Source organism: Apium graveolens, chromosome 10 (genome assembly GCF_009905375.1).
Source record: "Apium graveolens cultivar Ventura chromosome 10, ASM990537v1, whole genome shotgun sequence".
In the NCBI taxonomy this organism is placed as follows: Eukaryota; Viridiplantae; Streptophyta; class Magnoliopsida; order Apiales; family Apiaceae; genus Apium; species Apium graveolens.
The window spans coordinates 237561907-237576054 of record NC_133656.1 but is presented as its reverse complement, the minus strand read 5'-3'; the positions used below and the strand labels follow the sequence as shown (position 1 = coordinate 237576054).

At 35.8% G+C, this 14148-nt stretch overlaps 1 protein-coding gene across 1 annotated transcript; it reads right to left on the bottom strand.

Annotated features, from left to right (window-relative positions):
- Positions 1–11532: 11532 nt before the first annotated feature.
- Positions 11533–13732, bottom strand: LOC141692107 (F-box protein CPR1-like). Its single transcript, XM_074496846.1, has 3 exons — positions 13334–13732; positions 12580–13229; positions 11533–11958 (listed from the first exon to the last, which is right to left on the bottom strand). Exons 1-3 carry the CDS (start codon positions 13730–13732, stop codon positions 11892–11894), a joined length of 1116 nt encoding a protein of 371 aa, XP_074352947.1. The 3' UTR covers positions 11533–11891.
- Between the last annotated feature and the right edge of the window lie 416 nt (positions 13733–14148).

Sequence of the window (14148 nt, the reverse complement as noted above, 5' to 3'; positions counted from 1 at the left end):
CCAACTCTATACTTGGCCCAGTTAAATATTTGACCCAACAATGATTTTCAGCCCAAATCGTGACATACTCCTGTTCTTCAAAACATCCTTGTCCTCAAGGATTTAATTTAAAGAAATGTTGTATTCAACTTCAACTAATGCTTGCATATAGCTGTTTATGTACCATTTTCTTGTTACAACAAGTTTCATACTTCTCTTTGCATTGACATGAATGAAGCCAATGAATGACTTCCAAGCACATGAAGGAAAATTCTTGCCTGCAGCTATTGTACTCTTCATCTTCTTTGCTCTAAGAGCTGCACTGACGTTTGAAAGTATACACGGGGACAGAGCAATCTCCATCAACAAATCAATCTTTAAGTTGGAAGTTGAAGGATCTGGAAGCCTCATATCGCAAGGAAATGTGTTGATAATTGTATTTCGCATTTGTTTGCAACTAGCAGGAATAACATCACAGAAGCTAAAATTATAATCAAAGAAAAATTCTGGATAATCATGGAGTAGCGCTAGCAATACCGTCATTGCACCTATATATATAAAATGAATCGGCTCCCCAAGTTCGGCATTACTCAAGAGTACCTCCAAAAACTCGAACAAGTCTAGCATGAAGCACGTGTGGCTCACCAACTCTAGCCAGGTATAGCTGAATGTAGGTACTTTGAGTGGCTGCAGTGCATGAACTGCATTTCCCAGTGCTATCAAAACCTTAGAACGCTCCATCATTATCAAACATGTTGTCAGAATTGTCACGGCTGTTTTGATTCATATATAAATAATTGACAATTGCCCCCTTTTTTGATCATCCTTGTCCTCAAGGATGAAAAAAATAAATTTGTGTAAGATTCCCCTACACCCTTGCCATTTGATTTCTTCAAGTAGCCATAATCCCTCTTTTTTTTCTTAAAATCCTCGCTAGTAAACTGGAATCCAAAAGTTTTTTCACGAATATCTTTTTGGCTTAACAACACAATAAATGCGCAAGAAAACTTCTTTATGAGGTAGCAAGGAAGATATAGGCCTTCATAATTATTTCCGAACTCTGAATATGAATGTCTTAAGCTGAAATGAACACCTGAAAGTCGCATTTCTTCAAACAATTTTATGCACTTGGTGGAAAGTACTGCCTTATAACATCCTTGAACTAATCAGTAGATCTCAAATCTTATTCTGTGATGAAACAATGACCGAGGCCTCTTGAAAATTCACACATTAAGTTATAAAACCAGAAAACTTGCAACTAGTAATCATCCCATATATTATGTCTTTGACAAGAACTTTATCATGGAACACAATATAGAATCCAAGCTCTTGCACCAACTACCATTACCAACAGAACATTTCAACTGAGCATCTAATCCAAGACCTTTATCAAACCACTCTGAATCACATAAGTATTTTCTATTTTCTACTAAATTGTCAACCTTACCATACTCGTCCTCGTGTAGCCTATAAAACATTATTTCACCTTCGCCATTCCAAACCACTAAACTCCTGCTAAGCGTATTTTCAGGAAGTTCACATTGGCTTACAATACCAGATGTACAAACCAGCATGAACGCATTCATCATCCTAGCAGCCTTATCCCTAACAATAAATTCATCAATTTCCACTACTTTTCCCCCAATCCCAAGCTCGAGAATACCACCTACGTGTTTACTACTTTCTGTGGGAACCTTAGATCTTCGATTCTCATCTTCACGAAGATTAGAAATCACAACCTTGTCACACTTAGTCTGAGGACTTAAATCAAACACTTGAGTTGCACCGATTATACTCTTGAATTTTTTATAAAATTCATAATTAATTTTACCGTACTCATTCTCATGAAGTTCATGAAGCATAACTTTATCATAATCTATTTTCAAAGCTTTCCAGCATAGTTTCGGAGAGAAGATAATAGAATTTGTACCTTGGAATTCCAGAAATAGAGCTTTTGCAACATATGCTTTCTCTGACTTTTTATCAAACATGTTGTGTGCTAGTATTGCAGGTAACAGATTTGACATATTTAAGTATGTCTCCTCTGACTGTTCTTGCAGGTTGCTTACTTCCCAATTGTCTACAGTAACCAACACATCCTCAACGAGTTCAGGCAGATCTTGTTCAACTTCCTTTCCCAATATAACTTCATGGACTAGGTTTGACGAATTTTCACAGCTTCTCCCCATCTTCTCCAGAATTCGAATTATATGAGTTATTTTATCCTCCATCTCGATCCAAACATCACCACCAGGATATGGATTTGATACTTTGTAAGTTGCAACAGTTTCTTCATCTTTAAACACGCTTAAAAAATCTGTTACTCTCTGCCTCTCCTCAATTAATACTCGCATTTGATTGATTTTATCATCCAATTGAGTGATTTTGCTATCCATTTGGTGTAGGAAACACTTGGTAGTATCAGAAATCAGCATCGGAGATGTAGTAATGTAAGGTGTTTGGTAAGTGGTGTAAAAATGAAACGGTGGATCCGGTGGCGGCTGAATGTGGTGATAGACATGAGGGGGTGTTGGGAAAGATGTACACTGATATGTAGGGGTTGGTGGTGGTGTGTACAGAGGCGTTACAGAGGATGTGTACTCGTAGGCTTGATAGAATTTAGGGTTAGGGTTTTGAATTGGGTACGGAGAATATGTAGTGAAATTAACGGCAACCATGTCTGAGAAATCGCTAGCTCTGATACCATTTGTCATGATCTTGACACTTCTTTTAGGCTTTTTGTTAAAATTAAACTAACAAACAAGAAGAAAACATGAAAGAAAACAATACTGGAAATTAAAGTAAAACTTAAACATTCATTCTCATTGATAATCCCCAATTGAGAAATAGAATACATTATATATGTAGTAACACTGCTCTGCTGCCATTGGGCCAGACAACCTACAAACCCAACTCTATACTTGGCCCAGTAAAATATTTGACCCAACAATGATTTTCAGCCCAAATCGTGACATACTCCTGTCCTTCAAAACATCCTTGTCCTCAAGGATTTAATTTAAAGAAATGTTGTATTCAACTTCAACTAATGCTTGCATATAGCTGTTTATGTACCATTTTCTTGTTGCAACAAGTTTCATAATTCTCTTTGCATTGACATGAATGAAACCAATGAATGACTTCCAAGCACATGAAGGAAAATTCTTGCCTGCAGCTGTTGTACTCTTCATCTTCTTTGCTCTAAGAGCTGCACTGACGTTTGAAAGTATACGCGGGGACAGAGCAATCTCCATCAACAAATCAATCTTTAAGTTGGAAGTTGAAGGATCTGGAAGCCTCATATCGCAAGGAAATGTGCTGATAATTGTATTTCGCATTTGTTTGCAACTAGCAGGAATAACATCACAGAAGCTAAAATTATAATCAAAGAAAAATTCTGGAAAATCATGGAGTAACGCTAGCAATACCGTCATTGCACCTATATATATAAAATGAATCGGCTCCCCAAGTTCGGCATTACTCAAGAGTGACTCCAAGAACTCGAACAAGTCTACTAGTAAATGCTGGAAACATGGCCAACCCTTCTGTTGATTTGCAGTGAGCAACTTTGGCATGAAGCACGTGTGGCTCACCAACTCTAGCCAGGTATAGCTGAATGTAGGTACTTTGAGTGGCTGCAGTGCATGAACTACATTTCCCAGTGCTATCAAAACCTTAGAACGCTCCATCATTATCAAATAGGTTGTCAAAATTGTCACGGCTGTTTTGATTCCTATATAAATAATTGACAATTGCCCCCTTTTTTGATCATCCTTGTCCTCAAGGATGAAAAAAATAAATTTGTGAAAGATTCCCCTACACCCTTGCCATTTGATTTCTTCAAGTAGCCATAATCCCTCTTTTTTGTTGTTAAAATCCTCGCCAGTAAACTGGAATCCAAAAGTTTTTTCACGAATATCTTTCTGGCTTAACAACACAATAAATGCGCAAGAAAACTTCTTTATGAGGTAGCAAGGAAGATATAGGCCTTCATAATTATTTCCGAACTCTGAATATGAATGGCTTAAGCTGAAATGAACACCTGAAAGTCGCATTTCTTCAAACAATTTTATGCACTTGGTGGAAAGTACTGTCTTATAACATCCTTGAACTAACCAGTAGATCTCAAATCTTATTCTTGTGATGAAACAATGACCGAGGCCTCTTGAAAATTCACACATTAAGTTGTTAAAACCAGAAAACTTGTAACTAGTAATCATCCCATATATTATGTCTTTGACAAGAACTTTATCATGCCAACAGAATATAGAATCCAAGCTCTTGCACCAACTATCATTACCAACTGAAACATTTCAACTGAGCATCTAATCCAAGACCTTTGTCAAACCACTCTGAATCACATAAGTATTTTCTATTTTCTACTAAATTGTCAACCTTACCATACTCGTCCTCGTGTAGCCTATAAAACATTATTTCACCTTCGTCATTCCAAACCACTAAACTTCTGCTAAGCGTATTTTCAGAAAGTTCACATTGGCTTACAATACCAGATGTACAAACCAGCATGAACGCATTCATCATCCTAGCAGCCTTATCCCTAACAATAAATTCATCAATTTCCACTACTTTTCCCCCAATCCCAAGCTCGACAATACCACCTATGTGTTTACTACTTTCTGTGGGAACCTTAGATCTTCGATGCTCATCTTCACGAAGATTAGAAATCACAGCCTTGTCACACTTAGTCTGAGGACTTAAATCAAACACTTGAGTTGCACCGATTATATTCTTGAATTTTTTATAAAATTCATAATTAATTTTACCGTACTCATTCTCATGAAGTTCATGAAGCATAACTTTATCATAATCTATTTTCAAAGCTTTCCAACATAGTTTCGGAGAGAAGATAATAGAATTTGTACCTTGGAATTCCAGAAATAGAGCTTTTCCAACATATGCTTTCTCTGACTTTTTATCAAACATGTTGTGTGCTAGTATTGCAGGTAACGGATTTGACATATTTAAGTATGTCTCCTCTGACTGTTCTTGCAGGTTGCTTACTTCCCAATTGTCTACAGTAACCAGCACATCCTCAACGAGTTCCAGCAGATCTTGTTCAACTTCATTTCCCAATATAACTTCATGGACTAGGTTTGACGAATTTTCACAGTTTCTCCCCATCTTCTCCAGAATTCGAATTATATGAGTTATTTTATCCTCCATCTCGATCCAAACATCACCACCAGGACATGAATTTGATACTTTGCAAGTTGCAACAGTTTCTTCATCTTTAAACATGCTTAAAAAATCTGTTACTCTCTGCCTCTCCTCAATTAATACTCGCATTTGATTGATTTTGTCATCCAATTGAGTGATTTTGCTATCCATTTGGTGTAGGAAACACTTGGTAGTATCAGAAATCAGCATCGGAGATGTAGTAATGTAAGGTGTTTGGTAAGTGGTGTAAAAATGAAACGGTGGATCCGGTGGCGGCTGAATGTGGTGATAGACATGAGGGGGTGTTGGGGGAGGTGTATACTGATATGTAAGGGTTGGTGGTGGAGTGTACCGAGGCGTTACAGAGGATGTGTACTGGTAGGCTTGATAGAATTTAGGGTTAGGGTTTTGAATTGGGTACGAAGAATATGTAGTGAAATTAACGTCAACCATGTCTGAGAAATTGCTAGCTCTGATACCATTTGTCATGATCTTGACACTTCTTTTAGGTTTTTTGTTAAAATTAAACTAACAAACAAGAAGAAAAAATGAAAGAAAACAATACTGGAAATTAAAGTAAAACTTAAACATTCATTCTCATTGATAATCCCCAATTGAGAAATAGAATACATTATATATGTAGTAACACTGCTCTGCCGTCATTGGGCCAGACAACCTACAAACCCAACTCTATACTTGGCCCGGTTAAATATTTGACCCAACAATGATTTTCAGCCCAAATCGTGACATACTCATGTCCTTCAAAACATCCTTGTCCTCAAGGATTTAATTTAAAGAAATGTTGTATTCAACTTCAACAAATGCTTGCATATAGCTGTTTATGTACCATTTTCTTGTTGCAACAAGTTTCATACTTCTCTTTGCATTGACATGAATGAAGCCAATGAATGACTTCCAAGCACAAGAAGGAAAATTCTTGCATGCAGCTGTTGTACTCTTCATCTTCTTTGCTCTAAGAGCTGCACTGACGTTTGAAAGTGTACGCGGGGACAGAGCAATCTCCATCAACAAATCAATCTTTAAGTTGGAAGTTGAAGGATCTGGAAGCCTCATATCGCAAGGAAATGTGCTGATAATTGTATTTCGCATTTGTTTGCAACTAGCAGGAATAACATCACAGAAGCTAAAATTATAATCAAAGAAAAATTCTGGAAAATCATGGAGTAGCGCTAGCAATACCGTCATTGCACCTATATATATAAAATGAATCCGCTCCCCAAGTTCGGCATTACTCAAGAGTGACTCCAAGAACTCGAACAAGTCTACTAGTAAATGCTGGAAACATGGCCAACCCTTCTGTTGATTTGCAGTGAGCAACTTTGGAATGAAGCACGTGTGGCTCACCAACTCTAGCCAGGTATAGCTGAATGTAGGTACTTTGAGTGGCTGCAGTGCATGAACTGCATTTCCCAGTGCTATCAAAACCTTAGAACGCTCCATCATTATCAAACAGGTTGTCAAAATTGTCACGGCTGTTTTGATTCCTATATAAATAATTGACAATTGCCCCCTTTTTTGATCATCCTTGTCCTCAAGGATGAAAAAAATAAGTTTGTATAAGATTCCCCTACACCCTTGCCATTTGATTTCTTCAAGTAGCCATAATCCCTCTTTTTTGTTTTTAAAATCCTCGCCATTAAACTGGAATCCAAAAGTTTTTTCACGAATATCTTTCTGGCTTAACAACACAATAAATGCGCAAGAAAACTTCTTTATGAGGTAGCAAGGAAGATATAGGCCTTCATAATTATTTCCGAACTCTGAATATGAATGGCTTAAGCTGAAATGAACACCTAAAAGTCGCATTTCTTCAAACAATTTTATGCACTTGGTGGAAAGTACTGCCTTATAACATCCTTGAACTAACCAGTAGATCTCAAATCTTATTCTTGTGATGAAACAATGACCGAGGCCTCTTGAAAATTCACACATTAAGTTGTTAAAACCAGAAAACTTGCAACTAGTAATCATCCCATATATTATGTCTTTGACAAGAACTTTATCATGCCAACACAATATAGAATCCAAGCTCTTGCACCAACTACCATTACCAACAGAACATTTCAACTGGGCATCTAATCCAAGACCTTTGTCAAACCACTTTGAATCACATAAGTATTTTCTATTTTCTACTAAATTATCAACCTTACCATACTCGTCCACGTGTAGCCTATAAAACATTATTTCACCTTCGCCATTCCAAACCACTAAACTCCTGCTAAGCGTATTCTCAGGAAGTTCACATTGGCTTACAATACCAGATGTACAAACCAGCATGAACGCATTCATCATCCTAGCAGCCTTATCCCTAACAATAAATTCATCAATTTCCACTACTTTTCCCCCAATCCCAAGCTCGACAATACCACCTACGTGTTTACTACTTTCTGTGGGAACCTTAGATCTTCGATGCTCATCTTCATGAAGATTAGAAATCACAGCCTTGTCACACTTAGTCTGAGGACTTAAATCAAACTCTTGAGTTGCACCGATTATACTCTTGAATTTTTTATAAAATTCATAATTAATTTTACCGTACTCATTCTCATGAAGTTCATGAAGCATAACTTTATCATAATCTATTTTCAAAGCTTTCCAGCATAGTTTCGGAGAGAAGATAATAGAATTTGTACCTTGGAATTCCAGAAATAAAGCTTTTCCAACATATGCTTTCTCTGACTTTTTATCAAACATGTAGTGTGCTAGTATTGCAGGTAACGGATTTGACATATTTAAGTATGTCTCCTCTGACTGTTCTTGCAGGTTGCTTACTTCCCAATTGTCTACAGTAACCAGCACATCCTCAACGAGTTCAGGCAGATCTTGTTCAACTTCCTTTCCCAATATAACTTCATGGACTAGGTTTGACGAATTTTCACAGCTTCTCCCCATCTTCTCCAGAATTCGAATTATATGAGTTATTTTATCCTCCATCTCGATCCAAACATCACCACCAGGACATGGATTTGATACTTTGCAAGTTGCAACAGTTTCTTCATCTTTAAACACGCTTAAAAAATCTATTACTCTCTGCCTCTCCTCAATTAATACTCGCATTTGATTGATTTTGTCATCCAATTGAGTGATTTTGCTATCCATTTGGTGTAGGAAACACTTGGTAGTATCAGAAATCAACATCGGAGATGTAGTAATGTAAGGTGTTTGGTAAGTGGTGTAAAAATGAAACGGTGGATCCGGTGGCGGCTGAATGTGGTGATAGACATGAAGGGGTGTTGGGGGAGGTGTATATTGATATGTAGGGGTTGGTGGTGGTGTGTACAGAGGCGTTACAGAGGATGTGTACTGGTAGGCTTGATAGAATTTAGGGTTAGGGTTTTGAATTGGGTACGAAGAATATGTAGTGAAATTATCGGCAACCATGTCTGAGAAATCGCTAGCTCTGATACCATTTGTCATGATCTTGACACTTCTTTTAGGCTTTTTGTTAAAATTAAACTAACAAACAAGAAGAAAACATGAAAGAAAACAATACTAGAAATTAAAGTAAAACTTAAACATTCATTCTCATTGATAATCCCCAATTGAGAAATAGAATACATTATATATGTAGTAACACTGCTCTGTTGTCATTGGGCCAGACAGCCTACAAACCCAACTCTATACTTGGCCCAGTTAAATATTTGACCCAACAATGATTTTCAGCCCAAATCGTGACAGTATCCAATCCCATAATCCCTATTATTCATCATCCATGCCTCTGTACGAAAAAGGATGGTATTCAATTCAAGCACGCAAAGACATTCCTCTGCAGAACTTCAGGATAGAGAACCTCCCAATAATTTTCAAGCCCATTATCAGAAGCAAGAACACTCGGAAGCTTTTTCAAACCTAAAGTTCTAAAATAACACAGACACTACAAGAAAAAGGGGTCATGGACAATTAACCGACCTAAATGTGTCTGTCAAGCGTATAGTCTCTAACAAATTGGAAGTGATTACAAAAAAATGTTACCCATGTCTATGGGTTTGTTCTGCAAGAATGTTGCAGCAAGAAATTCAAATTTTTGTGCAAAGTAAAAGAATGTCTATGAGTTTATTTTGTCTTGATAAATAATATTTAAATTAAATTATTTACATTAAAAGTATTCTTGAAATATTCTTATATCATAAATTTATTTATTTATTATTTTTTTTATCGTAAAAAATCTGCAACCGCTATCCTTCAAGTGTGCGCTGGTTAAACTCACGGGCTCACGCAATAGCTTGCAAATCACTGAACCACGTAAATCGCATTTAGACCCCGTTTGGTATTGCTGTTGCAGACAATTACAGCACCTTTTTACCGAAAAACTGTCAGAAAGGTGTTTGATAAATTCTAAAATTTGTTGTTTGAAAAAGCATTTTTGATCTAAAAGCTGCTGTTAGCAAAAATATGTCAGCCCATGCTTTTGGAATAAGCTATTTTCAGCTTTTGCAGAAAGTAGCTATCAGTTTCAACATCAAACCTTCTCAAAAATATTATTTTTATATATTATATCTCAAAATATGCATAAATTAAAAATAATTACAAAACATTCATCTATTTTTTCTGACAACACTTTTTCTACCCACACTTTTTCTCACAGTACAACAGTTTTAAAAAGCACTCTCAAACAGAGTCTTAAGCGACATGCTCTGACTCAGGAGATATAATCATAAATTTTTCTTCCGTGAAATTCGAACCCAAGAGGATAGTGAGCCCCGCTCTATATATATATACTTTAGTTATTATTATGTTATTTATGGAAACCTAATTAAAAATATAAATTATGTTATTTTTTCGGTGCCAAAGTGACTTATGTTCCGAAATTCACTTTTTATTGTCAAATTGATTAATTTTTTTGCTGTAATTTCATAGATTGTATAACTGAGTAAAAATTTTAGCCTCTAGGCCCAGCCCAGCCAGGGCCCATTACTCCTGAAGTAGGCCTGTTTCTTTTTTGGACTATAAAATAAAGTTTTGTTTTTGTTTCTAGCAAGAGTGTCCGTTTAAGTGGGTGAAGGACAAATTTAGCCTATTTTTACATAAAATTGACAAAAATAACCAATTTTTGAAAAGTTGGCCAACTTTGGCCGATGGGATACCCAACTGGCAGTGAAGTATCCACTTTATATAAGATACCCAACTGGCAGTGGAGTATTCCATATATGAAATACCCAACTACCAGTGGAGTATCTTATACAAATTGAGATACCCAACTGACAGTGGAGTATTCAATCGGCCAAAATCGGCCACTTTTTTCAGAATGGCTATTTTTGTTAAATTTTTTCAAAAATCGGCTATTTTTGTCATTTTTTCCGTTTTAAGTTAAAAGGAGAAAAAAATCACATTTTAATGATCTTTGTCGCGTTATTTTTTGCTAAATCAAATTCACAATTTTGTTTGCTCTATATTTATGGAAAATTTTATTTTAGAAACTTAAATTAAACATACAGAAATGGGTAAAATACCAATATGGAATTATAGGTAAGCTTGCAAAAGTTTTATTATACAATTATTTAAAAATGCAATGCAACTTAATATCGTACTATAAATAATAAAAAAAAATCGCATTAATGTTGTGATCAGTCATTTTAATAAGTTCATGTATTGGTAATGATTTCACATATTGCTTTTATCGTGTGATCAAATATTTTATATTCAATGGAGGGCCTAATATTTACATTATTTACCGGGAAAATATGATACATATATTAATTTTCATTTTATAAATGATTTATATTTTAAGTGAGATATCGAAGAAAATTTAATTATTAGGTTTAGTTAATGAAGAATGAACATGGGTTCAATACCGAAACTAAAATTAGCAAATTATGTTCCACCTTTCGAAATAAAATCATGTAACCCATTGTTCGATTTCATATATACGTCCTCGTAAAAATCTAATCGAATCATTTCTTCAATTTTATATCCAAATACTGTCTTAACCTATTTATGTTATTTGGGGATTAGTGTAACTAAATTATAAAATTTTAAAAATTAATAATATCAATGTCTTGGATTATAACTTATTTCAAATATTTACTTTAAATTTTGATTTCTAGTGTTGTTTCCAGTGTTGTTTAGCTATTTAGGGGTTGTTTGGTTCGCTAATTTCTGGAATCAGGTATGGGTTTCGGCCATTCCAACCCCATACCCGATACCTGATGTTTGGTTAAAACAATAAAATTTCAAACTCATTCCTCAACCCCCAGGTATGGGTTTTTCATACCCAAGTAGGGAGGTAAATAGGGAGGTGGATATGAAGAAGGGGTATGAGTATCAACTTTAATTTTACTATTTTAATTTCTATTAAAGCAATTAAATATTTATATTTAATACTAAAAAAATCTATGAACCTAAAATATATTAAAATAATAATAAAATTAATATATTTCATTAAAATAAAATTATTGAATTAACATATTTTAAATTAAAAATATTCATTCCAGTACTCAACCAAACTAATGAACCACTTTAACCCGATTCCTGATTCCAACCCGATACCACATCTTGAACCAAACGACCATAGTCATTGCTATGAGCATGAGGCCTCAAAGTGATGATGAAAACAAACTTGAGTAGAGCCGCATAAACTCCACCAAGGAGTGTTCATTGCCAAAGGAGCTGCTTCTGCAACTACTGTTTCTTTTGTTTCGGATGTTGTTGGGCCTAATGCACTTGTTTATGCTGTTAAATCTTCTAGTTCTGCAAATTTGGTTAGCATGCTATTCAATTCAAGCACGCAAAGACATTCCTCTGCAGAACTTTAGGCTAGGGAACTTCCCGATAATTTTCAAGCCCCTGATCAGAAGCAACAACACTCAGAAGCTTTTTTAAACCTAAAGTTCTGAAAGTAACACAGATACTACAAGAAAAAAGGGGTCATGGGCAATTAACCGACCTAAATGTGTCTGTCAAGCGTAGTCTCTAAAATTGGAAGTGATTAGAAAAAATTGTTACCCATGTCTATGAGTTTGTCTCGCAAGAATGTTTCAGCAAGAAATTCAAATTTTTGTGCAAAGTAAAAGAAAACAACATAGATAAAACATTCATAGTAAAATCCGCATATTCAATGTAGCAACCCATCGTAAAACTAGTAACAGGTGAATACCAACATTTCTTCACAAATCCATAAATTACATCAACAAAACATTTGAACTTAATGAATAAGTTAATAATGTCCCGGTTCACTTGATTATGCAAAGCCATTGAAATTCTACTGAAATTAAACCTGCATAATAATATACGAGCTCCATGACTACCTTTTTTCCCTTCATTTTCTAATTGCTAGTGTCTCATAACACCAACTTAAATCCTTTGGAAAGAAATCTGTCCCTACAAACATCCGAAATATATGCCAACATATTACTTTCAGGCAAATCATGTAATAAAAGCTGTTCCAGACAAGAGAAATTTGTTTACCTTTCATTCCTGTTCTGTTGTTTCTTCTGTTTCTGTTTCTGTTTCTCTCGTGACTGCTTCCCATCGCAACTGAATATATAGTCCGGTGGAACAAGACTTTCAGTGAAGAGTTCCAAACCATCAAACACAACTGGCATATTAGCAATCTTAACGGTCCTAATTTCCTTCCTTTCAAGGCTATACCATATCACCTTCTTGTCACCCACTTCTACTAGAACGTCCCTGCGACTCTTTGAAAAAGCAACTGGCGTAACATACTGGGATCTAACTAATTGCGGGTGTTCCAGTGAAAATAGCTTGCACCACGAATTTCCGACCCCATACTCATTCATCAACCAAACGTCTATACTAACAAACGGGTCATGTATAACCACACAAAGGGATTCTGCAAAGATGGATAGACTCCGTTTATCAGGATTCTTATTTCCAACATTAGGCATTGGGACCTCCCTCTGATTTTCAACAGCAAGATCAAAAGCAAGAACCGATAGGCAGCTTTCGGAACCCAGAGTCGTAATTGTAATCCAATGCAGAGCTCCACCCACAAACACACCGCAATTGGAAATGAGTTTGAAGTGATTAGAAATACTTTGAAGACGTCTCCATGAGTTAGATTTGAGGCTTAAACTATGACCTTCGAGCCCTCCAAATCATGACCAAGAGGATAAAGAATTCTCAGGACTTTGTAATCATCATTAACAGCATCATACCCAAAGCCACGAATGAAAGTCGGGTCTATGTAAAAAGGGCAAACAAAATCAGTTGGTGCACAAGGTAACTCTTTGCAATTTCTGGTTGCCGGGTTCCAAAAGAAAATTTCTGTCTTCTTTTCATACAAGCAGAGTAAGCCATTGCATGAACCCACCACTCCGGTTCCTTGGAGAAGAGTCCTCAGCGGTTCATCAATTTCCACAGCAGTAGTGCCATCTAGAGAATCAAAATCCGCCAAGTAAGCATGAAAACTTCGAATAAGAACACCAGTATTTGTTTTGCATTCAGTGGATCTCTTGAGATGTGCTCTGATAAAACGTGGACTATCAATAAGTGAACACCATGGTTTAGATACACATCTGAAACGCAACAGATCCCTGACTGGAAGGCGATCTAAGATTTGAGCAATCAGATCTTCCGCAAAGTGGACGGTCACATTCATCATTTGAGATTGATAAAGTACATTGCTATGTCAAACAACAAATAAAATTCAAGTTACATTTTCGTATTACAACAATTTACAATTAAAGCATATCATCAAGTACAACAGACATAAATTCGCATTACTAACTCAAGTAGTTATCAAGTCTACATACGTTCACCATCATCGACAATTATATGTCCTTATCAAAACTACTTAGTCATCATCTTTTCTATAGTATCTTATTACCTATTCAAATAATCAAATTTTAAAAATACAAAGCGGAATTTAACAAAAAAAGTAAAAAACTGTTATTCCGAAAACAATTTTAAGGTCAACATTACCGGATACAATTACAAAAACACACAACAATTTAGTACTTCAACGCGCACACAACACATTAAACCCTATACCCTAGTTAGAAACTTATACAAAAA